Source organism: Pelmatolapia mariae, linkage group LG1 (assembly GCF_036321145.2).
Source record: "Pelmatolapia mariae isolate MD_Pm_ZW linkage group LG1, Pm_UMD_F_2, whole genome shotgun sequence".
NCBI lineage: Eukaryota > Metazoa > Chordata > Actinopteri > Cichliformes > Cichlidae > Pelmatolapia > Pelmatolapia mariae.
Window position 1 is genome coordinate 10,583,651 of NC_086227.1, and position 24,141 is coordinate 10,607,791.

The window sequence follows — 24,141 nt, forward strand, 5'->3', positions numbered from 1 at the left end:
ACGTTGCATCTAACTGCGCTTGCACAGCTTTATTCATCATTACAATCTCAACAAGCTGTGTGTAAACAAACTCAACATGATTGGTGGCACATGACTAAACCTTTGCGCCTGTCTTTTAGAGAGCTGGAGGGATCAGACCTGTTACCAGGACAGACAAAAGCTGCCAATCTGCTGCAGGCTGTGTTGATGGTGGCCACATGCGTCGTTTGGAGAGTTGCATTCTTTTTCAGCCCCTGAAACCCACCTTCATTTGCAGGTTTGTGCTGGTTTGTGATCCAGTGTCAGTAGCTTATGTTGTGAAACTTGAAGAATGTCATTGTTTCTGTTGTTTCTGTCTAAAGCAACAAGCTGTTGATGTTTCTAAGAAGATTAAGTGTTGCAGTACTAAGAACTACAAGCTGGTAGAACACTAACAACAACGAAGACTTTTTTTAAACTTACAGCATGTTTCTTTACACAGGGAAAACTTTATGTCTTAGATGTATATACTTTTTTGATCGAATTTAACAAAATACTAGAAGTTGCTTATAGTACATATATGTTGTTGTCCAATGCACTTAAAATTTTTTGCATTTAATACATGTTGTTATTTTCTAGTTCATACTGCTAAAGCAGTTTTTGTCAAGGAGTAGTTAGGGCTGCTAACCTAGAAACTTAGTGGGACAGCTTTCAAGAAGAAGTAGCCTCGTAGTTGATGGTTCAGGGTTTAGAAATAGTCCTAATCTTCCTCACACCTGCCAGGGCCGTGCCAAGCCATAAATACGGGGATCATAAGAGGATCAACCTGGTGTCGGTGTGAAGGATCCTGCTGGATAGTGATCCTGGCACAGGCAAAGATTTTAAAGTACCTACTTAAGAAATACACAGAGAGGTGACAACAGTAGTGAAAGGACCTGTTTCTCTATAACAATTGAGTAAAGACGTTTTGTTTTTGTTTTCTTTTTTTTCTAATGTGATGGATAAAATGTGCCGGGAAGGAATAAATCAGAATCTGTTTTTCTGTCATCAGAAAATGGGGCTCTTTTGAGAGAGAAGCTGCTTAAAGACAAACAATTAGTCAGTTAGTTCTGATTTGTTTTTTGTTTTGTTTTTTCTCATGCTTTTATTAGCGCTTTGGACACTGTCCACTCAATAAAAACTAATGACAACAAGCAGGTGGAAGAAGTCTAAACTGCATTTCAAATTTAGCTAGAAATGTAACACATTTCCCATTTATGTGAACTGACTTAGAAGTTATTCTATATTTTCCTGGCATCAGAAGTCTGGGACTGCCTTAGAGCAGTGTGGGTTCCCAATAAAACTGTCACTTCTGAACAAGGTATCCCTCCCTCCAGGGTATAAAAGTGTAACTTACCTGGGGCAGGAGATGTTTTGTAGTACGAAGCAGCTGAAGGAGTGTAAGGCAGTTAAACGGCAATTTGCACAATGTTTGGGTACTTTTCTATAAAATGAGACTGGCCTTTTTGTGTGCGTGTACCCTGAAGCGTTATTGCAGAATACTAATCTGTCTCCTTCCACAGGATCTCTGCTGCATTCACTGCGGTGCTGATGTCTCATCGGTTTTGATATGGAGGCCCAACAGAGTCTTTGCTGTTTCAGCCACAACAAATACGGTACCGTGCTACCACACTTGCTGGTGTTGGAGCTATAAAAATCAGCACTTCTGACATGTTGACTTCCTGGCAGCTCACCCCTAAAACGGACTCTGTTTCCTCTTTTGAAAGGACATACATTTTTACCCAGTGAACAGGACTGATTTGAACAACATATGCTTCATTTGGCATCAGTCATGCTTTAATTACATTTGGGGAATCGAGAGTGGAGACATTTGAATGCCTTACTGAGACCCTAAAACTGTAACAAAAAAAAAACTCGATTGATGTTTGTATGTGTGTGTGTGAGGGTGCAGTGCAGCCTTGGATCCGCAGTGGAACCACAGTCCGCCCGGGCGCCCAGCCTTCGGGCCGGAGACGCTCCATACCAGCAACTACTCTCTGGTGTTACTGATCCAGCTCAGCCTGCTCTCCTTTGACCTGTTTGTCAACTCCTTCAGTGAGCTGCTGAGGACTGAGCCAGCTGTGCAGCTGGTACTTTTCATGTACGTCAAACTTTTTCACTGCTTCAACAGCCTAATGCAGCCTCTAGCTCAAGGGGGGGAAATAATTCTCAATTTATCCGCACTGAATCTTTTGGAATGCTGAAGTAAAATGTATTTTAGACAAGACAATAATCCTGCCAACAAGCTCTTCCTGTTTTCATCATTGTTTTTTCTGCTGCTTATACTGTTTCCTTTTCTTCAACAGAATCCAGGACATTGCCATCCTGTTTAACCTGATCATCATTCTGTTGATGCTGTTCAACACCTATGTGTTCCGGGTTGGACTGGTTGCCATATTGCTGGAGCGGTTTAGAACCATGCTAATGCTATCTGCTCTTTACTTGACCTTCAGCATCATTCTCCATTCTTGGCTTATGGTACGTCGGTAAAAACAAAGGTGAAAATGCCGGATTGGAAAATTTGCGTTTTTATGCCACTTTTTTGGGGAGATACTGTACAACAAGCTTACAGACATTTAAAATGCTTTCATTTTGATTTTAATAACTGCCAAGAGAAAAACATCATAAGAAAGAAAAAAAGAATAAGATAAAACTTGGTTAAAATGTGTCATTATATGAGACTGAGAAAATAACATTTGCATTTCTCATCATTCTGGTTGTAATTGTTAAATTACCTATAATGTACAAAGTCTTTACATCTCTGAATTTAACACAAAGTGGCCTTTTTGTCATCCTTCTATTCCTTTCAGAATCTGCGCTGGTTAAATACAAACAGATTTATTTGGACCGAAGGTCTTCAGGTGCTTTTTGTGTTCCAAAGAGCTGGTAAGATAGCAAGTTCATGCAACCAAATGTACCTCTTTTCATTTAGAATGTTTTCATGTAAACACTGAAGAGTATACAATACATAAGGTTAGGATTTTTCCACTCTATAATCTGATTATATATATTAACATGTAAAAAAAATGTTTACATTTTGACTGAATAATTAAATTTAGATTATACAAATGAGACAGGAGAAAATACATGGAGAATTTTCACCTCAAGGGAGAAATATTTACAGTACAAGCCCCCCCCCAAATGCCCAAGTAAACTGTGTGATCATTTCACCCACCTTTTTATTTTTCCTTTACCTATTGCCCATTGTTACTGGTTACTCTTCCAGGCAGTGACATCACATCTCATCACCATGTGGGTGCCACTTTTATACATGTATAAGCTCATAAGTGGATAAAAGCTTGCATTGTCTAGCTGCCATTACTCTCTGTAGGTAATCTGCGTATGAGAAGAGTCATGTGCTATTTGTTGTCTTTGCTTTGTCTGCCACTTAAGACCTGTCCAGACAGTTACTCAGTGTGTGAGCACTGCCATTACCTCACTCAGTTTTAAACACTGGTGGGAATTTTCAAGTTTTCTCCCTGTTTATTTTGCAATCACATAAATCTCTTGAATAACCTTGATCACTGTGCAAACTCATTACAAAAGAGTCACTGATATGAAAATCTACATTCACATCAGTCATGTTTCTAATTTACAGACATTTGTAAATTAAATATCCGTATATGTTAAAGCCTCCTAACATAATTTCCCGTTTGCAGCTTCTGTGCTGTACTACTACTTCTACAAGAGGACCTCAGAGTATCTGGGTGACCCTCGCCTCTATGAGGATTCACCGTGGCTGAGAGATATGTTTTCACGGGTCAGACAATGATCTCTCTGCGACAATGATCTCTCTGCAATAGATCACACCAACACACAGATGCCTAGTTTAAAAACGGCATTAAAGGAATATCAAAATACAGTATGTTACAAAGAAAACCCATGCAAAACAAAGTACTGGTCACTGTAATCCATTTGGTTTTAAAGGAAATTTATTCAGGACCCATTCTAACATATCCTTTGTGAACGATTTGACAAACTCAAAACAATATTTCACAACATTTCCTTTCAACGCAGAGAGGATTGTGCCAAAATTTATAAAGGTGTTTTAGAACAAAAACACCACAAAGTGTCATGAGGGCTTGTTTTCCTGCATAAATGATAACAAAAGAATGACATCAAATGTGAAATAGTAAATGTTTTATATCCTGCTGGTACCAGTCACCATATAGCCTCCTTTCTTTTCTTTGTTTTTGTATTTAAACAAAAAAAAACAAAACACTATATTGCAATTGTTTTATATACATTTGAGATTATGGTGTTGCTTTAACTGTGTTTGTTATGTTGATATTGATCAGAGCTTAACTTTTATGGCTCAACCGGTTACTTATCCTCACTGTCTGTGAAATCTAAGTCATCATGTACATCTGAACTCTCTGTATTTAATTTTCATACACTACACATGCTGAAAACCCAATAAAATGTTGTTTCAAATACTGGTCATTGAGATATAATGCGTACATACTTGGGCCTATGATTTATTCTTTTGCTTCAGTGCTTCTTTCAAAGCACGACTCCAGATGATGGAAGCGAAGCTGATTCTTCAACTTTTTAAACTCTTTGTGGAGTGACTCCATCTGTAGGTTGAACTGTGGATACCGAGAAAACAGAAAATGTTTATTTTTTTTCAAGAAACCAGCATCTTAATGTAAAATTCACCTTAGATAAGAGGATGCAATATTTAGTAAAACTGATTCACTGTGACAAAATAAAGGATTACAGGGCTCTAACGTAATTTATGAGAAAATCAAGGACAACAGGAAATCTATATCCTTAGTAATCAAATGCTACAGAGAACTCACAGAGAAGCTGTTTTTGTTGTTTTATATTCAGTATTAATGTTGCATGTCTACTTTTTCTTTTTAAAAAATCACTACTTAATATAGAATTTAAAACATGGATAATTAATAGTAAATCACTAACCGCCCCACTGATATGTTAAATTAGAGTAACTGACAAAAACAACAACCAAACTCACCCGTATTGCATATTTATAAAACTTCTCTGCTTCCTCCTTTTTGCCAGACTGAAAACAAAAGGTTCATCAGTGTTAATTGAGTTGCAGACCATGTGTTTAGTTATGTAAGTAAGTAAAGTTTGTTTGTATACTGCTTTTCAAGACAAGTGCTTTACACAAATATTAAAAATACAGTCAAACGAACACACCTGAATCAAGAAAAACAACACAAAACAAAAATTTTACTAAATTGCTGGTCTGAATAGATGCATTTAGGCATTTTTTTAAAGGATGCCACAGAGTCAGTGGTGTGCAGCAAAAGCGATAAGCTGTTCCACAGTTTTGGCACTAAAGTCTGGAAAGCAAAATCCTTCTTAGTTTTCATACGGGCATGTGGAATCACAAGGAGACCTTTATCTGCAGACAAGATTGAAAAGATTGATGATATAACTAGGGGCCTCATCTTGTATGGTCATAGAAGTAAGAATCAAGATTTTGAACTATCTAACAATGAGTGAATTTATGAGTTTGAGTTAAAAGTGTTGAAGCAGCATTATGGACAGATTGGAAGCAATTAATAGATGCTTTAAACGGACACAAAAACGAAGCATTGCAATAGTCTAGGCAGGTGGAGATAAAGGCATCAACGAGCATCTTCAGTAGTGGGCAGCTACCAATCCAGCACCCAAGAAGCAGTGTGTAGAGACAGTACCTTGCCCAAGGGTACCTCAGGGTAGCCATTCGGTGGATTTGAACCCCTGACCACCTCCAATCATGGGGCGAACACGCTACCTACTGAGCTATCGCTGCCCCATAACAAAGGACTTAAACCAGATCCTTGCAGAATGCCACATGGAAATGCAGCCATTTCAAACCAAAAATTTCCCAATGAGGCCAAAAGTGTTCTATAAGCAAGAAATGAAGTGGCCCACTCTAAGAAAGAGCCAGAGATCCCTACCATGTAGTTTAACTGTTGGACTAAGATTTGATGGAGATTTGACATTTCAAAGGCTGAGATAAGGTCAGGCAAACCAAGGGCTGGCTGAGCAATCACCCTTATCTGCAGCCATCCAAAGATCAAAACTTTAAGGAGAGCTGTGGAGTGCAACTTCCTAAAACCAGACTGAACGTTATCAAGAATATTGTGCTTCTCCAACACATTCCTGTCCCAACAACCTTTTATTTTCCTTTTCGTAATACTTTAGCAATTTAGGAAGTTTTGAAACAGGTCTATAGCTGGTGTTTAGTGTAAGGTCCAGATTTAGCTTTTTCAAACCTGGTTGGATAACCACCTGTTTAAAGAACTCTAGGACACAGCCTGACCACAGAGGGCCAAATGGAGTCAAAAACTTAAGACATTGAATGGGCTTGCTCAGGGTTTAATTTGGAGTAGTGTTTGACATACATAAGCTAAAGAAAGTGGGTGAAAAGATTCTACAATTTTGGGATGTGTGAGAGTTTATGATCGAAAGGGCGATCTATGGGAGTTGTATTTTCTCTTTGACCACTGATCTTACCTTGGAAAATTTTTTTTACATTCATTGTAGTCCTTATCTGAAAAACCTGGTGTACTTGGTGTTGGAGGAGAAACAATGTTATTCTCAGTGTCAAATAGAACCTTGGCATTCCCTTTTCCTATTGTAAATAGGACATTTTGTGGTTTTCCCACAGGTACTCAGTTTTAAGGCAAAGCCAACTAAAACTGCAAATAGATTTAGTGATCCAAGGAAATGATTTAACGATGCTGTCTTTTCTAATTTTAGGAGGTGCCACTTTGTCCAGTATCTTTAAACATTGTGAATCGAAGGAAGCAGAACTCAGTTCCATGTCATTAGTCACAATCAGACTACTGATTTCTGCAGATTTTTGTATCACAGAGTCAGTAATATGTTGTGAGTACTTCACATGTGCAGAAGACAAGGTGTCAAGGTTAAAAGAGAGCTCAATTAAAATACAGTTAGTCACTAATATTAATTGATACTAATCAAAATGTCCTACTTCAAGGTCTGCATTCCTGAATTGATTTTAGCCATTTATCATATTGATCGACATGCAGCGTCTACTTGCACAAGCATTTTCCCAAATTAATTGGTGTCTCATTAAAGTGTGGTCAGTGACTAAAGCATTGGCTTTACCAAAGGACAAAAGGATGGATGTTGGTGTTAGATTCTATGGAGGTTAGGGCTTTTTACTCTGAACCCATCCCTCATCCTGAAGAGTAATTTATTCCAAAGCTTAAACTGACTCAATTCTTACCATAACCCTAACCAGTCAGCTCTTCTGAGTCCTGTAGATTGTTTTTTAATTTCTATCAAAGATACGCTGTTCTGTAGTCTTCATAAAAGGGGATGTGTCAGGCCACTGTGCGCGAGATTATCTTGAAATACAGACAACGGAGTACATTAATAATGACATTACTAGTGTTTTTTCATCACTCACCTTGAGGCAAATGAGAGACAGGTAAGCCCAAACCTCTGCATTCTGGTTGTCCAAATGGTTGGCCTCAGTCAAAGCTTCCTCAGCTGTACAAAACTCCTCCAACTAAACAGACACAGAAATGCCCACTGAAACAACAAAGGGTGACTTCCTTTCAAAACAAACACAGAGTAGGGCTCCCAACTATTCTTTTAAGCTAGTATTTTGAAAGTATTTCTTTTAACAATAGAAACAGGAGTGTACTTAAAACCTTGAACAAAAAGAATTCTGAAGCCACAACATAGAAGCTTTTTTGAGTTTAATAAGATAATTCCCATCAATATTCTGAAGGTAAGAGTTTTACCCGGTAACATGCACTGCCCAGGCCTAGCCAGGTCAGGCAGGATGGAGACTGTTCACAGGCCTGCAGGTACACAACCTTGGCTTCCTGAAACTGAGAGTTAAAAAAATAAGACAGAGTTACACTGTATAACGTTGTGGTTTCACATGAGATGTTTTAAGTCACATTTGAGTTTTGCTGTTATTTTCCAAGACATGTGGCTGGTCCATTTTCTTTCTTTCTTGAAAAATGCATGAGGTAAACTCTCACACAGTGAATAGATGCTAGCAGACCCAGTACACATGAGTAACTGTCTGACTGATCAGACAGTGATGCCTGTCTCAATATCTGACCTTCTCCTGCATAAAGTAGCTGGATCCCAGGCGGAGCAAGACAATGTGAGAGTTTGATGGCGTCTGCTGGAATTTGAAGCTCCACTCGTAGCTCTCCTCAGCCTCATGGAACTCCCCTCGTAGATAGTGACAGTGACCATTCCAAGCCCATGCATCAGGATCCTGATGAGAAAGTGGGCAAGACTCTTTGGGTCAATAGTCAGCAGAGTTGCTTGATGAATGCTTCTTCTAGACACATTTCTCAGTCTGGATGAAACTTATTATATAAACTGCCCAGGGTTCCAGGATTAGGAACATCAATGTTCACGTGAAAGACCACCTTATAAAGTGCTTCCAGCTGAAATGATGAGGAGACAAAATCCATGCTGCTTGTTATGTGAAAAATCTGAAAGTTGTGGCTGAATTAGACAAACACAGTGAAAATCTTATGAAGTGTCAGTGTTCCCCTGTGTGTTGACACAGACTGTGTGCACACAAAAGACTCAGTGCCAGTTATCAATTTATTTATTTATTTATTTTTAAACTGCATTAGATAACATCAAAATAGTGTTGTCAAAAATGACAATAGTGTTCCTATTTTTCTTATTTGTGTGTTGTAAACTTTATGAAAGAACTAAAAAAAACAGCACTTAATCTTTTGAGTTTGGTATATGGCGGGGCGCACTGGACACCCAAGTTTGTAAATGCAATAACTCAAGTACGAGGCAACGTAGAATTTTCAAATCAATACCATGGTTGCATCTGCTGAAAATCTCTTTAAGGTTTAAATCTCAGGGATCTTGACTTCAAGGTCAGAGCTCAACTTTTCTAAAAAACAAAAAAAAACTAAGAGGATTTTCATATTTATAACACAGGTATGTCTACTAGGAGGCTAAAGGGTAGCACTATATTTAAAAAGAATTACAAACAAAAATTAACTGATGCTTAAAGCTGGTTTATTTAATATACATCCAATTTATTTCCAATTTGTATCGAATTAGGTCTGATTGAAGGACTGATGTGATGGTAAGTTGTCCGCTGCTCCGCTTTGAATATTGGTAAGAACTTGACACAGAGATTACTTTAGGGATTTTAAGCAAAATTGTGGCCAAGTTCAAGACAATATTCATAGGTTGTTTTTATTTTTTTAGGCTTTTAAAAAAAATTTCACAAGAATTGCTAGTTCTGCTGGAGTTTTGACCACCCCAACAATCAGATGATTCCCTATGAGCAAGAAATTAGCGACAGTGGGGAGGAAATCTCTCTTCAAAGAGGAAGAACCCTCTGACAGAACCAGGCTCAGGAAGGGACAGCCATCTGCTGTGACTGGTTGGGGTGGGGGGAGTGAAAATTAAAACAAAACAAAAAAAAAGCCAAAGTGATATAAGAGCAGCTTAATTCATTCTTGCAGTGTAATTTGCTGTTAATGGCCTTTTCCAATCCCTGCTTGTGTTTTTGTCACTTTTGTTCGGGGTCAAAGAAGCAATGCTGGAGATTGTTTCTGTGTGATCTTTCTCTTTTCCAACTTGAAGGCTGCTGAGAGGCCGCAAGGTTTTGTCTCCCTGTGCTACTCCCTGTGGAACTCTCAGAGAGGCCAGGGTGGAAAAGTTATGCGCTGGTTTGTAACCAAGGCCAACAATTTTTTAATTAGGCTGACAAATAAATGTTGGTCATTTTGAGGTACTGTGGTAGCTTCCATTAGTTGTTCAAGGTCATCAAGACGCTTGAGTTTTATATATCGAGTCTCCTTGGATTGATAATCTGTCTCATCTTGAAATAGTTTTTCGGTCTTAAATGTCCAGTGCTGTCCATTGTAGTTGTCTTCTATGAAATGGCAATTAGTGTACAAGCCAGAGTCAAGAAGATGATCTGGTGGCTGACCCTGCGTGTCTATGATGAATTTCAAAACATCATATTCATTTTCCACAGGGTAGAGTGGCACCCCTGTAGCAAGCTCCACAGCTACCAGCCCTAGAGACCACATGTCTATTGCTTCATTATATGTATTACCAAGCATAACCTCAGGTGCACTATAACCAACTGTCCCCACACAGTCACCAGGAGTCACTGTAGATGCGGGATATAGCAAACAAAACCTGTTGTGAGCCGTCATCCTTACATGGCCTTTGGCATCCGCAATCACGCCTCGCCACCTTAAAGTCTGTGCTCTCTCAGCTGTTGTGCTGGTATGTGTCAGGCTATGTGCTGAAAGCTACAGCCGGCTGTGTGTGTACAGCAACCATGTGTGAAAACTCGTCAATAAAGAGATGCTGAAAAACATGTTCATGCAAACATCATTGGGTCTGCCGTGATATCTTTACAATAGGACTTCTGCTCCTGAACCTCTGCACACAGCGTCTGCAAATCCAGGCTGTATGAAGTAACTTTGATCTTTACGCAGGACTGTAAGCTGTCGTCTGTGAGGTATGAGGGGTATTTGTTTTTAACATAGTTCACGGTGGAGAATAGCTGCTCACATATGTGTGTGGATCCGAAGATCAACAATCCACAAATTAGGCATACTGGTAGGCCACTCTCATCAGAAGTAAATTCAAATGAATCTGCCCAGGCATCATTAAATGTTCTGTTTTCTTCAGATATTTTTCTTTTCTTACATTTCTCCATACTTGACCTACCTGGGGTTGAAAGTCTCAGTAAATGCACGGCGTTTCAGCAGGTATACCAGTATCCGCGAGTGTGGCGCTTATTTTGAGCGACAAAAAATAATGAAATATAACTATATTTTTATATTTCAAGATCACAATAATCTTCCAATTTAGAACTACAAGTTAAAAAATAACTAACACAAATAAAATACACTTCAGTTAAATAAATATAATTTATTTTCCGAAACCACGCGGAGCCGCAGTATAAGGACGAAAGAGCCGCATGTTGCTCCAGAGCCACAGGTTGCCGACCCCTGAACTAGAGCAATGATGCTGGAGAAGACTAGATGTTAGCTTCCGTGTATATCTGTGCTGTTAGACCAGCAGAAGGAGAATGATCTCAAGAATAAAACTAGGTCTGATTTCAATTCACTTAGATTTTGGGAATTATTTTTATAACACTCAGCTCCTTACAAATTATGTATATTATGTGTAGTAGTTGATCCTACACTGGAATATGTTGTCATGCATATCTATAGAAGGTGAGCATCAAAAAGTAACAGTGGCTGTAACTGATTACTTTGTCATATATGATAAATATGCACCTTGAAAATATAAAAATAACAAATATATTTATTTATTACTCATTTGTTTGGTGTTTAGTGAAGATAAAAAAAAGAATAGCATGATAAATTAGACAATAAATTGCAGGTTTCACACTTTACAAACAGAGTACCAAATGCTTTCTGGACAAGTAATGCCTTACATGCAATCTCCAGGACAGACTAGTTGAACACTCATGTAATATTCCTCACCCAGTCGATACTCGTGTTGTAGCCAGAGGTAGTGTGGAAGTACCTGATCTATGCTGGACAGTGCCTCTTTGAGGTTGGCAGCAGCACTGCAGTAGTCTGCTTTGAGCAGCTGCAACTGGGCCAGATGAAGGAAGTAAGAAGCACTGCGACCGCCATCTGAACATAGGAGCTCCTGGGATAGAGCGACTTCTGCCATCTGACAACAGAAAACAGTGATCTCTGAACGATTTCTGCAATTGCTTTTTTCATTTGTTTTATTTTTGTTCAAACATTACTGCTCAGAGCTTTTAAAATGAGACATTTATTGCTCCCAATATTAGTTTACATAATACAGACTTTTTAAAAAAATTTGTAAAAATATAAATACATAGAAAAATCAAATATTTTTTCAAAATGATAAACTGCAACTGATGCTATCATACTTTCATAAAACACATATCAGTAACACATGTTTCTAAAACCAAGTGTCATTTGAAATTGCAGATTGCCATATGTAATATGCCCCTTTTTGTGCGGTAACAGAATAAACCAATGGTCACGTCAACACAGTGCTCTACAAACCAACACGCTGGGTATGTTTTACCTGCAGTGCATTGTTCTGCAGCAGGAATTGGATGGTCTGTGTGTAAATAGTAGCAGGAGCTGATTTCAAGCTGACACTCGGTGCTGGAGGCTCTTCTTTGTGCATCTCTGAATCCTGGTCAACAAGTTCTGGGTAAAGGAGAAAAATAAAGCTACACGGTCAGGTAACATCAGTTACTCTAAGGGTTTATTTTCTTCTGCCTTATGCCCTTTGGGCTGAAGTGCACGAGAGCCCCAGCAGACAGAATAGTAACAAAAGTAGTTCCTTGACAGGGAGATGGGGCTCAGGGGAACAGAATGGGTTGAACTCATGCATAGACTGGCATTATTGCACTTGACACTGTCTTGTATATGTCTGTATTTCTAATTTTTTGTTTTCCTCACCTTGCATAACTCTGGGAGAGTTGGTTGTTTCATCTGCCTCCTGCTTGTTCTCTTCCTCTTCGTGTTTCTTCTCCTTGTCTTTCTCCTCCTTCTCCTCGCTCTGCTCTTGCTTTTTTGCCTCTTCTGCATTCAACAGCTTTGTGGCCTCCATAAAAGCCTTCTCAGCCTGGATGGAGTCGTTCTGACCCACATGGAACAAACCTGGAGCAAACACCCAACAAGGCTACTCCACATTCCCCAGCATGCATCCCTCTTCCACTATTGTTGTGGGTGTTTAGGTTATAGATTGTTTTATATTTATGTTTTTTTGTTTGTTCATCATTTTTTTATGTTTAGTGCCAGTCTGTGTCAACTCTTAAAGAGACCAGTCCAGGGTCTACCCTATGGAAGAAATATAGTGTCATCAGAATCCAACTATTTTTAGACATTGAATTTATAACACTGAATTTTTATCCTCCAAATTTTCCTGCAAAAAATATTCACCTGCAAAAATTCGCCTGCAAAAAATTCACCTGCAAAAATTCACCTGCAAAAATTCACCTGCAAAAAATTCAACTGCAAAAATTCACCTGCAAAAAATTCACCTGCAAAAATTCACCTGCAAAAAATTCACCTGCAAAAATTCACCTGCAAAAATTCAACTGCAAAAATTCACCTGCAAAAGTGATGACCTTAAATGACCCAAGCCAGAGCAATCAGCACTAGATCGAGTCGAGCGGCTCTCAGCCAATTAAATTACGCTGTTTGATCACATGACATGTTAGCCGGCAGTGTCTTCTGAAAAGAGAGCTGTTTAGAGGTGAGTGATTAAGTTTTTCTCCTAAATAGAGATCATTACAGAACGCCTAGTCCTACTTAAAATACCATTCATTTTTCTTTTATTTTATCATCTACTCGAACTGAGGAAAACGTTTGACTAACTCAAAGAAAATTTCCGCGCCTCCCCTGCCTGTCTGCAGAGGCAGTTTTGAATTCAGGAGCGGCATGATGGCAGCGGCAAACCCTGGCGGTTCTCCGGTAAGTATATTATGTTTTATCTTCAAGTTTGTCTTTTGAAACGTTAATTTTATTTAAATCCGTTGGTCACGTATAAGGTACACAGACGGGGTCTTTGCTCAACTCGTCTGATGCGTGTCTCACTAAGCGCTACATGCTAGCATCCTGCTAACCGAGCTAACCTTTACATGCTGTGCTCTACAAAATAGGATACTCGGTACAAAACCATAATCCGCAGATATTGATAGATAGACGAACACTGCAAATATAATGTGGGAAACGAGAACGGCATTGGGTTAAGGGGTAAAATACACTATGAATAAAGCCATAGAGTGAATGGCTGCCATGGTTGCAGAACGGCCTGATTTAATGACAAGAATGGGGAAGAGTGAGGAGAAGTGAACCAACCAAAGCCACAAAACACGGTCAGGCAAGGCGGGAATAGGGCAGTGATATGTCCGTCAGTATGAAGTTGGTGTGTGCTTTGGTGAACAAAAACTCGAGACCCGTAGCAGGAAGATGGGAGACTCGTGTTTCACTGGAATAGTGGTGAATTAAAACATCATTTGTTGGGGAAATTTAGGTGTAAATGCATCCATACAGGCGAGACAGAGGCAGACCAGGCAGTGAAGAAAACAATGCAAACATTAGAAATATTAAAACGGAAATATGGGATTAATATAACATACAATTAGGGAAAATTAAAGGAACACAATGTAAATTATACTGTAAAGTCATTAAAACAGCATAACCTGATTAAAAGAAACATGTAATTGGGTAGGATGGTGGTGATGATGATGATGATGATGATGATAATGATAATAATAATATTAAAAAAACATGTACAAGATGGGCATGTATACTTGTACCCAGAATTTAACAACTATAAAGTTGTGGCATGCCAGTACCTTACCCCATCCATTATATCCACACTTTCAGAAAAGGATATGGTCAATATCTTTACAAATACTATCTAAACTTAAACAGATAGCATAAGTTAAACGGGATATTCCCTCTGCGCTCTCCTAGAGTGAATACATCAAATTAAACAAATAAGTAGTCTATGGCATTTAAAAGTGGTTACCTACAATTCTGAAATGATAATACTAATTCTTATTGATGATGATATTGTATTTGAAATCCTGGTGTAACACTGAACCCGACATCATAAAATGATTACCCTTGTAATGTCAGGGAGCTACAACCAAGGAGGGAAAATATTACTATCTCACCCCTTGTATCCAATTACATAACAGCACTGCTTAGTAAAGGTGTTGAATTAGCTGGGTCGCTCAGTTTGGGGAAAATTGTGGGGAGCCTGCAAGGGCCTCAACTTCTCCATTCCCACAATGTGCAACAAATGGGCACAGCTGATCTTCAAGAGTGGAACATCGGCCAATTACTTCCAACTTTAACGTGTTTTTGCAAAAGTATTCTTAAAATTGTCTCTTTACACAGATCATAATGATACAAGATGGCACTTGTGTAATTTCCTATAAATTCAATAAATCTAAATAATTGTTATCAACCCGGTAAATCCTGAAAAATGTTTTAACAGCTGTGTTAAATTAAACTTCATACTGACACATGCTGGAAAGTGCATTCATGAGACAATTCATGTTTTATGCCTTCTAGAGCAGTAGCAATCAAAGACTTTAAGGATTCTTTTACATTTTTTAAAAACACTCTGATTAAGGCATAAGTTGTTCTTTATCATCAGATCTAAGTTTGTTTAAAGCTTCGAATGTTTTGGGGTACTTTTCTTTGTTTTCAGGGTTCGTGGCAACCACGGATTGGAAAATGTGGAGGTTGCACGGCTGATGTTTACTGTTCGTGGCACAGGAAGAGGCAGTTTCATTTCAGGAATGAGTGTGCACAATCAAAGGTTTGTTCTCATAAAATACTGTCAACCTCAAATGTTTCTGACATAAGATGGAAGGTGTTGCAGCTTTATTTCCATTATTTAAAAATACATAAACATTTAAAGGGTATAGTTTTATGAAAAAAGTTTTATAGTAATATGTCTTTAGAGAACAGTGCCCTATCCAGCAGGATATATTGTCTGATATGTGTCAGGTGTTTTTTGTTTTGTTTTGTTTTTTGTTGTTGTTGTTGTTGTTTCTTTCAATTTCCATTATTTACCCCTCAAGGAAGAAAATATTGGACAGGTCCTACAAACCCCAAAGAGCCTTCAGGACTCTGCCCTATTTTTAGTTATTCACACACCTTTTCCAGTCTGTTACTTCCTTCCAAGAATGTTCATTCTGTGTTAATGGTCTGGTTGTCATCTCATGTATTGCCACTGATCATCACAACCCTTTTGACACCTTTTAAGTGATATGCCTGGGTCCTTCCTACATGCCCTGATAATGTATTATTACTGTTGTCATGCACACATTTCATGTAGGGTTAGAAACAAGCAGGGAATTTCTCATACACACCAAAAGAAAGGCCATACCTAATTTAAATATTTTTTATATATTATTTCAGAATAGAGCGACTGTGGGGAGACCTCTGGGTGGCCGTTACATGCATTTACTACGATGTTCTTCACAACCCTGAGGAAGAAGGCCTTCTTGACATTTCAAATGCTGCACACCTCTTTTGCTGCCATTACATCTTTCTTCCTCGACTAGAGGATAATTTTAATACATTTTGCAGTGGATGGGACAACCATCCACTGCGAACAGAAAACAACATGAGTCCCCCAACCAGCTGTGGGAGTTGGGTCACAGATATTACCCTGTTCCTGTTCCAGAAAACACACAGGTAAAGGTGCACATTTTTAGTACTCATTGATTCTCTTACAGAGAATGTGATGATTTTATGGATAATTAAAGTCAGCCATAAATCCACAAACACAACAAGCTGAAAGTCAGTGATGCTGCTCGGTTTGCAGTCCTGAATATGACGGCACAAGCAGGATTCACTGCACTGTTAATGTTAGCTATGTTATATTGCTGCCTCTGTTTGGTGGTGTCGAGCCAAACGGACTTTAACGTGTGTTTGAACGAGCTGACGGTTCACTCGTTAAGCTGAAAGAAAGATGCTTTAATCACAGGAGTCACACATGTGTCCACTGGACCATCTGGAACTCTTCTTGTTTAGCACTCGTAATAACACAAACACTAAATCCTCCTTCTCTTGTGCTGTTTTGTAGCAGTGTATACACCTGAGACTGTCACCTGTCTGTCTGTCCTGCACTCTCTCTCTGTTTCTTTCTCTCTGATTGTGGAATAAAAGTATGAACATGTATTTATAAGTTACACTTGTGTTTGAATCCTGCAGCTTATCACACATTTGATTTCCATGTGTGACGACTGCAAGTGTCCAGAGTGAGGACAGACTGAGGGACCCACTGCTGCACATCATCTGTGAGGCTTTGCACCCCTGATGATCCACCAGGACACACTCAGCAGTGTGTGAGGAAGAGGAGGAGGAAGAGCCAGCAGCAGCTGACAGATGGAGAGAATAGACAGACTGTTCCTGTTTGTGAAGGACTGCTAGGAAAGTTTAAAATAACTAATTGTCTGTCCTGAATCAGTCTTATTAGGTAATGTTCAAATAATGTTATCATTCCAGTGTTTTCAGTGTGGGAGAAAGTACTCAGGGCCTTCAAGTTACACACTATGAAAGGCAGCAACAAGTTTAATGTTCAGAAACCTAAAGTATGTATCAGCAGCAGAATGGAGCTAAAAATAAATGTTTGTTTCAGTTCTATGAAGCTTTGAGTATTTTGGATTAGTAGCACTGCTGTGTTTGTTGCATCATATTGCTGTAATTGTTTATATGCTTTATATACTCAGAGGTAAGTTGATCTATAGTGTTACATCATATTCTATAAGGATGTTATGTGTTTGTATACTTTCTGCCCAGTTTGACCCATTTAGCAGAAGTCAGTCTGTTTAAGGCTCTGATATCTATTCTGTATGACTTAAAGCAGTTATGACATGGTCTGATTTTCTCACCCAATAAAGGAATATTTTATATATCAGTCTACTCTTCATTCTATCAGCAACAGTTATCACAGCTCGTACATTTTCTTTTTACACATATATGTGAGCATTGAGCCAAATTTAGTAATGCCAACATATCAAACGAACAACATTTGTCTCTTATATATAATACATATACACTGTCAAACATATTTGTCTTTGAGTGAAGATTTAAGGTGATAGGACATATAAATAACTGGAACTTGAATCTTTACTGAAGCTCAGTGTTAGACACAGAGTTCACTCACATGAATTTCACTCACATGTGCTGTACCAGTGTACCTGCACATGTGATGTGACAATAGAAGTGATTTGATTTGAGAGTTCAAACTCACTGCTGTAATAACTAATAATGATTAATATAATAACTATAATATTGGCCATATCATATTTACACTGACTTCAGTCTCATGAACAACATTGGCTAATTGTTATTTACTAGCTAATCCTAAATGACTGTTCGGTACAGATATGAAGGCCAACAATCATGTTTTACAGTCCTGCGGTCTCAGCCTCATGGCTACACCTACACGAGCTTTGTGTGACTTATTAAATCACACAAAGCTCGTGTAGAAACAAACACACGAACAAAATATGTTCCCTTTCAGTCGATTCACTCGGTACAACACATAAGTATGGGATATCACGCCCTCGCGTGTCCTGGCTGAAGAAACCTTTATTCACGCCTTTAAGGCAGATGACGTGTGATGACACGCGCACGGCCCCGCCCGCACATATAGCCGCTGTCATCACAGTCATCCCTCAGTTCTTACGCTCTTCACCTCGCTGAGAACACCTCTGCTGAGTTGGGCTAGCTAGCTGCTGCTAGTTAGCTCCGTTGTCTGCCAACTTGAACTTAGCTTAACTGCCCCTGTTGGTGTTAGCCTCCACCGCCCAGTTGGTGCGTAGGCTGCCCGCGGAGCGCTATTTTCAAGTTTTTCTTGTGCAGCGTTTCGCTTTGCGTTTTGGAATGGACTCCAAACCGAAGCGAGCAAAGCAGAAATCTTCTGTTCGCCCCTGTCCTCAGGGATGCGGTTTCTCTTTGCACGACAGCGACCAGCACGATGCCTGCCCTGTCTGCCTGGGGATCGTCCACGCTAGGAGAGCGTTGACGGAGCCCGAAGCCTGTGCGTTTTGTCGCCAGCTCCGGCGCTCGACCCTGGAAAGACGGGTGACGTTTGTGGAAAGAGTGCTGGGACGCTCGGCTGTCGCACGGCATGACCCTCTCCTTTCCGAGTCTGGAGCCCCGGCTTCGTCCGAGTCCGAAGACGAGGATTTTCCGGTCGATGTCCCCGCGATTAGCTGGGCTGACCACATGGAATATGTTGACGGGTTAGCCGATGACGAGCCGGAACCATGCAGGAGCGCTGACGGGCTTCAGCCTGGGTTGAAGCCCGCCAGCGCTCCCCAGGAAGACGATGACGTGCTGGACATCGGCCTGGACATCCATGGTTTGTCGGAGGATGAGCAGGAGAGCTCATTGTCGGCCCAATGTGCCGCCGCTGCTGCGCCGGTCGGCCACGATGACACCTCTCTTTTCTCCCTGTTTCGCCGTGCTGCTGAGAAGCTGCAGGTGGACTGGCCCTCTCCTCCACCAGCTCGGAAGCCGTCGCGGTTCGCGGGTTTTTTCCTCCCACCGGAGCCCGCAACGGCCAAAAACTGCCTTCCCATGTTCCCAGACTTTCTCTGCGAGCTAACAGCGTCATGGGACAAACCTCTGTCTACCCGCGTCACTGTGCCCGGCTATGGACAGTACATGGAATTGGACGGCGCCGAGGGGGCTGGCTTAGCTAACCCACCCCCTATGGAGCCGTCTCTGGCTGCTTATCTGGCCCCGTCCCATAACCATGGTGTCGGTGGCCCCGCAACTCTGCCGTCCAAGCACTGCAGATTCTCTGCCTCGCAGCTGGAGAAGATTTATCGGGCTCAGGCCGGCACTGCTCGCGCCATGAGCTCCGTCACCATGCTCCAGACGTACCAGGCAATGTGCCTGGCGGAGCTTGGATCGCTGGTTCCTGATGACAGCCCGCTGGCACCTCTTCTTAACGAGGTCAGAGTCACCACGGATTACATCCTCCGTGCGTCTCGCTGTGCAGCGCTCTCCCTGGGCAGAGGGATGGCTTCGACAGTAGTGGCGCAGAGGCACCTGTGGCTGACCCTCTCCGACGTCCCGGATAGGGACAGAGCTGTGTATCTGGACGCACCAGTGTCTGCGGCTGGGTTATTCGGACATTCACTTGAAGCCATTCAGGCTAGATTCGATCTGAGGAAGAAGCAGACGGAAGCTCTGCGCGACATCATCCCCAGACGTCAGCTCCAGCCCAAGCCCGCAGCTAGCTCTCACAGGCCCGCCGCTCCTCTGACGACTGGCAAGAGACCGGCGCCCACTGCTGGAGTGGGTGTGCCGCCGGCGAGAGCACGTCCTCCGGCCCGAGCTCCACGCCAGTCGGCCTGGGGCAAAGGCCCACCCTCGGGCCCCCGACGGGACCCGACGCCCAGGAGGAAGAAGCCTCAGCCCTCCTAGCTGTGGTTTCGAGTGGAGAAGGGGTCCAGCAGCAGGGAGACGCTGTTTTTACCCCTCTGTTGCCGCACAAGAGGTGCCGCTTAAGTTCTGTTCAGGTTGTCAGCCCCAGAAGGCGCTGCACTTTCCTATCACCGTCTCCCAAGCACAAAACCCCTGCACACAAATTGCCTCAGGTAACTCCCTGTTCAGGTGTGTTAAATGTTCAAGTGACCACATCGAGTGTTCCCGCTGTTTTTCATTGTTGTGCCCCAGAAAAGGTGCATCCAACAAAATGTATGAATGTACATGTTTCCATGTTACAATCAATAAAGAGTGTTGTTTATTCTCAAACAATCACAAATGCTCAGCCTGCGGGCAGAATGAGCCAGGTCAGGCAGGTGATGCAGTCCCCTGCAGACACACTGGGGGGCGACGACGCCCCGCCGACGGTGCTGCAGGTCAGCCAGCTGGCTGCTCACTTCCCTCAGTGGCGCGCTTGCGCCCCCTCTCCGTGGGTGCTGCAAACCGTTGCCATGGGTTACCGGTTGCAGTTCCGGGTCAAGCCGCCTCGTTTCCAAAGAGTCGTAAACACGATTGTCAACTCCGAGGCAGCCATGATACTCAGAGAGGAAATACAGGCGCTATTGCAGAAAAGAGCAATACGAGTGGTCCCCGCTTCGGAGACAGACAAAGGTTGGTACAGCCGTTATTTTGTTGTTCCGAAAAAAGGGGGAGGGCTTCGTCCCATCCTCGACCTGCGAGTCTTGAACACGTATCTACGAACGTACAGGTTCAAGATGCTAACACTCAGACAGCTCTTGAATGCAGTCGGCCCGAGAGATTGGTTTGCGACAATCGATCTAACAGATGCTTATTTTCATGTCGCTATACACCCGAAACACAGGCAGTTTCTGAGGTTTGCATTCGAGGGCGTAGCCTACGAATACCTAGTGCTGCCGTTCGGGCTGTCGCTCGCTCCCCGCACCTTTACGAAATGTGCCGAGGCAGCGCTAGCGCCCCTCAGAGAGAGAGGCATCCGCATCTTAGCCTACCTAGACGACTGGGCTCTCGTAGCTTGCTCCAGAGAGCAGGCGGAGACACAGCTGTCGCTGGTTCTGTCACACATTCAGACACTGGGGTTCTCTGTGAACTTTCAAAAGAGCTCGCCAATCCCGAGTCAACAGATTACTTTTCTCGGTCTGGAAATATGCTCTCTTTCCAGCCGCGCACGTTTGTCGGAGCACAGAGTGGCCGCGTTTCATCGCTGCCTCGCTCAGTTTCAGCTGGGACGCAGACTGCGTTTCCAGACTATATTGCGCTTGTTGGGCATGATGGCATCTATGATCGCCGTAGTGCCACTTGGACTGTTAAAAATGAGGGCGTTTCAACGCTGGACTCTCTCTCACCGTTTGTGTGCTTCGCGTCACCTCCGGAGGAGGCTGCCGGTAACCGCGTCTTGCATGCTAGCTCTCCGTCCTTGGAGGGAGCCCAGGCTGCTGCATCAGGGCTCTCGGATTGGGAGGGTGTTGTTTCGCAAGGTGGTGTCCACAGATGCTTCCCTAAGAGGGTGGGGAGCGCTGTGCGAGGGTGCGTCAGTGAGAGGGATCTGGTCCGCAGCTCAGCGCCAGCTGCACATCAACCACTTAGAGCTGTTAGCAGTGTTCTTAGCTCTAAAGCATTTCCGTCCAGTCCTGCAGGGCCAGCATGTCTTAGTCAGGACGGACAATTCAACAGTGGTGTCTTACATAAACAGGCAGGGAGGAACATGCTCTCTTCCCCTGTTGCAGCTGTCTCGCTCTCTGCTGTTATGGTGCAGTGTTCATTTTCTGACTCTAAGAGCCACCCATGTCCCGGGCCACCTGAACCTGGGGCCGGACCTTCTCTCCAGGGGGGGTCCTCTGGTGAGAGAATGGAGGTTACACCCTTCAATAGTGGCTCAGATTTGGGATCTATTTGGCGAGGCGCAAATAGATCTTTTTGCTTCCAGGGTAAATACTCACTGCCCCCTGTACTTCTCCATAATCGACCACGATGCACCCTTGGGCTTGGACGCGCTAGCGCACCAATGGCCAGACGTGCTCCTGTATGCATTTCCCCCAGTGGAAATGATATCTCCAGTTCTAGAGAGGGTGCGTCGGCATTCCCTCTCTCTGATCCTGGTGGCCCCTTGGTGGCCCGCGAGGTCGTGGTATGCAGAGATAATCAGCCTGCTAGCAGCGAGTCCTTGGCAGCTTCCTCTCCGCAGGGATCTCCTCTCTCAGGCGGGAGGAGAAGTGTTTCATCCGCGCCCGGATCTGTGGCGCCTTCATGCTTACCTGCTGAGAGGTTAAACTTGGTTGCTAAGGGTTTGCCACCTAGTGTGATAGCGACAATTCAGAGCGCTAGAGCCTCATCTACTAGAGGCTTGTACGCTTACAAATGGCGAGCCTTCGAGCAATGGTGCCAGGACCGCCATACTCTCCCATTTCAGTGCTCTATTGTGGATGTTTTGACATTCCTGCAGGAGCTGCTGGATAAAGGCCTTTCGTTTTCGACAATCAAGGTTTATTTAGCAGCTATATCTGCTTGTCATATTGGCTTTGATGGGGTGACACCAGGTGCTCATCCCCTCGCCATACGTTTTCTGAAAGGGGTTCGCCGGCTGAGGCCCGTGCTTAAGTCCAGTGTCCCTGCTTGGGACTTGTCTTTGGTGCTGGAGGCCCTTTGTAGCCCCCCGTTTGAACCCATTGAGTCTGTGGATATGAAATTTCTTTCATATAAGACCGCATTACTTCTCGCTTTGGCTTCAGCGAAGCGAGTGGGTGACCTTCATGCGCTGTCTGTGCATCCCGCCTGCACACAGTTTTCTCCTGATGGCCACAAGGTCGTATTGCGTCCAAATGCTGCCTATTTTCCCAAGATCATGCCTGCATCTTATAGCTCAATGGAGTTTGAGTTGCTGAGCTTTTGCTCCCCTCCTTTTGAATCTGAGGAGCAGAGGAGGATGCATTCTCTTTGTCCAGTGCGTGTGCTACGCACCTACATTGAGCGCACTCAGGATGTGCGTTTATGTGACCAGCTGTTTGTCTGCTTCGCTAATCCAAATAGAGGTAGAGCTCTGTCCAAACAGAGGCTGTCCCACTGGATTATAGAAGCTATCTCACTGGCATACGGCACCAGAGGTCTTGCGTTGCCCCACGGGGTGGGAGCTCATTCCACCAGGGGGATGGCGACCTCATGGGCTCTTTTTAGAGGGGTGCCTGTAGCTGATATTTGTGCAGCAGCTAGTTGGGCATCGCCGCACACTTTTGTGCGGTTTTATCGGTTGGACGTTACAGCCCCTTCGGTGGCTCATGCTGTCCTTTCTGCTGGGTCTACCACTCACTAAGGATGTGGTGGTCCCATTCCGGTTCGGTGGCTGCTCTGCGGGGCGTGTATATATGTCCCATACTTATGTGTTGTACCGAGTGAATCGACTGAAAGGGAACGAATAGTTATGTCTATAACTTCTGTTCCCTGAAGGAGAGGAACGAGGTACAACACAGGGTGGCCCCACTGAGCAGTTGGCTCGGTGAAGAGCGGCTATCGAACTGAGGGATGACTGTGATGACAGCGGCTATATGTGCGGGCGGGGCCGTGCGCGTGTCATCACACGTCATCTGCCTTAAAGGCGTGAATAAAGGTTTCTTCAGCCAGGACACGCGAGGGCGTGATATCCCATACTTATGTGTTGTACCTCGTTCCTCTCCTTCAGGGAACAGAAGTTATAGACATAACTATTCGTTCTCCTTCATTTCTGTCAAACAAAGCTGTATGAAACGTTTCCAGCGGTTGGTGTTATGGTTGCTAGGCAACCTGGGCAGCGCGACGGCGGCTAGACCGTCCCATTTCACGAGCCTCGCACTTCCGGCCTTAGCGGTCTTTGAGTACGCGGCCCTTGAGGATCGTTGAGGCTGCGTACTTTAAGGCTGCAGACCCTGAATTGGGATACAGCCCCTGAATTGGGATACAGCCTTAATCCCTCACCTCTAAACAGCTATCTTCTAGGAGACACACTGCTGGCTAACGATGTCATGTGATCAAACAGCGTAATTTAATTGGCTGAGAGCCGCTCGACTCGATCTAGTGCTGATTGCTCTGGCTTGGGTCATTTAAGGTCATCACTTTTGCAGGTGAATTTTTGCAGTTGAATTTTTGCAGGTGAATTTTTGCAGGTGAATTTTTTGCAGGTGAATTTTTG

General features: G+C 42.8%; 3 protein-coding genes and 1 long non-coding RNA gene across 4 annotated transcripts in view; 3 read left to right on the forward strand and 1 right to left on the reverse strand.

Annotated features, from left to right (window-relative positions):
- The window catches only part of kcna4 (potassium voltage-gated channel, shaker-related subfamily, member 4), a 135,245-nt gene extending 135,033 nt beyond the window's left edge, over window positions 1-212 (forward strand). Inside the window, exon 3 of the mRNA XM_065471786.1 lies at window positions 120-212. The gene's annotated coding sequence lies outside the window, so the exon portion shown is untranslated. The remainder of the gene's footprint in view (window positions 1-119) is intronic.
- Window positions 213-1,992: 1,780 nt separating this feature from the next.
- On the forward strand, window positions 1,993-4,438 carry LOC134626137 (transmembrane protein 138-like). The gene is made up of 4 exons (XM_063471676.1): window positions 1,993-2,098; window positions 2,304-2,475; window positions 2,808-2,883; window positions 3,657-4,438. Exons 2-4 carry the CDS (start codon window positions 2,350-2,352, stop codon window positions 3,767-3,769), a joined length of 315 nt encoding a protein of 104 aa, XP_063327746.1. The 5' UTR covers window positions 1,993-2,098; window positions 2,304-2,349; the 3' UTR covers window positions 3,770-4,438.
- A 37-nt stretch (window positions 4,439-4,475) lies between these two features.
- The window catches only part of cfap70 (cilia and flagella associated protein 70), a 33,137-nt gene continuing 13,471 nt past the window's right edge, over window positions 4,476-24,141 (reverse strand). The window contains exons 18-25 of the mRNA XM_065471548.1: window positions 12,547-12,629; window positions 12,046-12,108; window positions 11,506-11,658; window positions 8,063-8,224; window positions 7,734-7,823; window positions 7,394-7,495; window positions 4,976-5,023; window positions 4,476-4,586 (exon numbers count right to left, since the gene is read on the reverse strand). Coding sequence (XP_065327620.1) covers window positions 4,476-4,586; window positions 4,976-5,023; window positions 7,394-7,495; window positions 7,734-7,823; window positions 8,063-8,224; window positions 11,506-11,658; window positions 12,046-12,108; window positions 12,547-12,629 — 812 coding nt within the window. The remainder of the gene's footprint in view (window positions 4,587-4,975; window positions 5,024-7,393; window positions 7,496-7,733; window positions 7,824-8,062; window positions 8,225-11,505; window positions 11,659-12,045; window positions 12,109-12,546; window positions 12,630-24,141) is intronic.
- On the forward strand, window positions 12,959-17,396 carry LOC134626075 (uncharacterized). The gene is made up of 4 exons (XR_010093792.2): window positions 12,959-13,445; window positions 15,199-15,309; window positions 15,915-16,193; window positions 16,713-17,396. It is a non-coding gene; the product is annotated as an uncharacterized LOC134626075 (long non-coding RNA).

What these genes read in the sequence shown, in the direction of transcription:
- LOC134626137 (XM_063471676.1), top strand. Translation starts at nt 2,350, where the DNA reads ATGCTGTTCAACACCTATGTGTTCCGGGTTGGACTGGTTGCCATATTG. An exon ending in TTCTCCATTCTTGGCTTATG is followed by an intron (nt 2,476 to 2,807) that starts GTACGTCGGTAA and finishes TATTCCTTTCAG; the next exon opens with AATCTGCGCTGGTTAAATAC. An exon ending in TTTTGTGTTCCAAAGAGCTG is followed by an intron (nt 2,884 to 3,656) that starts GTAAGATAGCAA and finishes TCCCGTTTGCAG; the next exon opens with CTTCTGTGCTGTACTACTAC.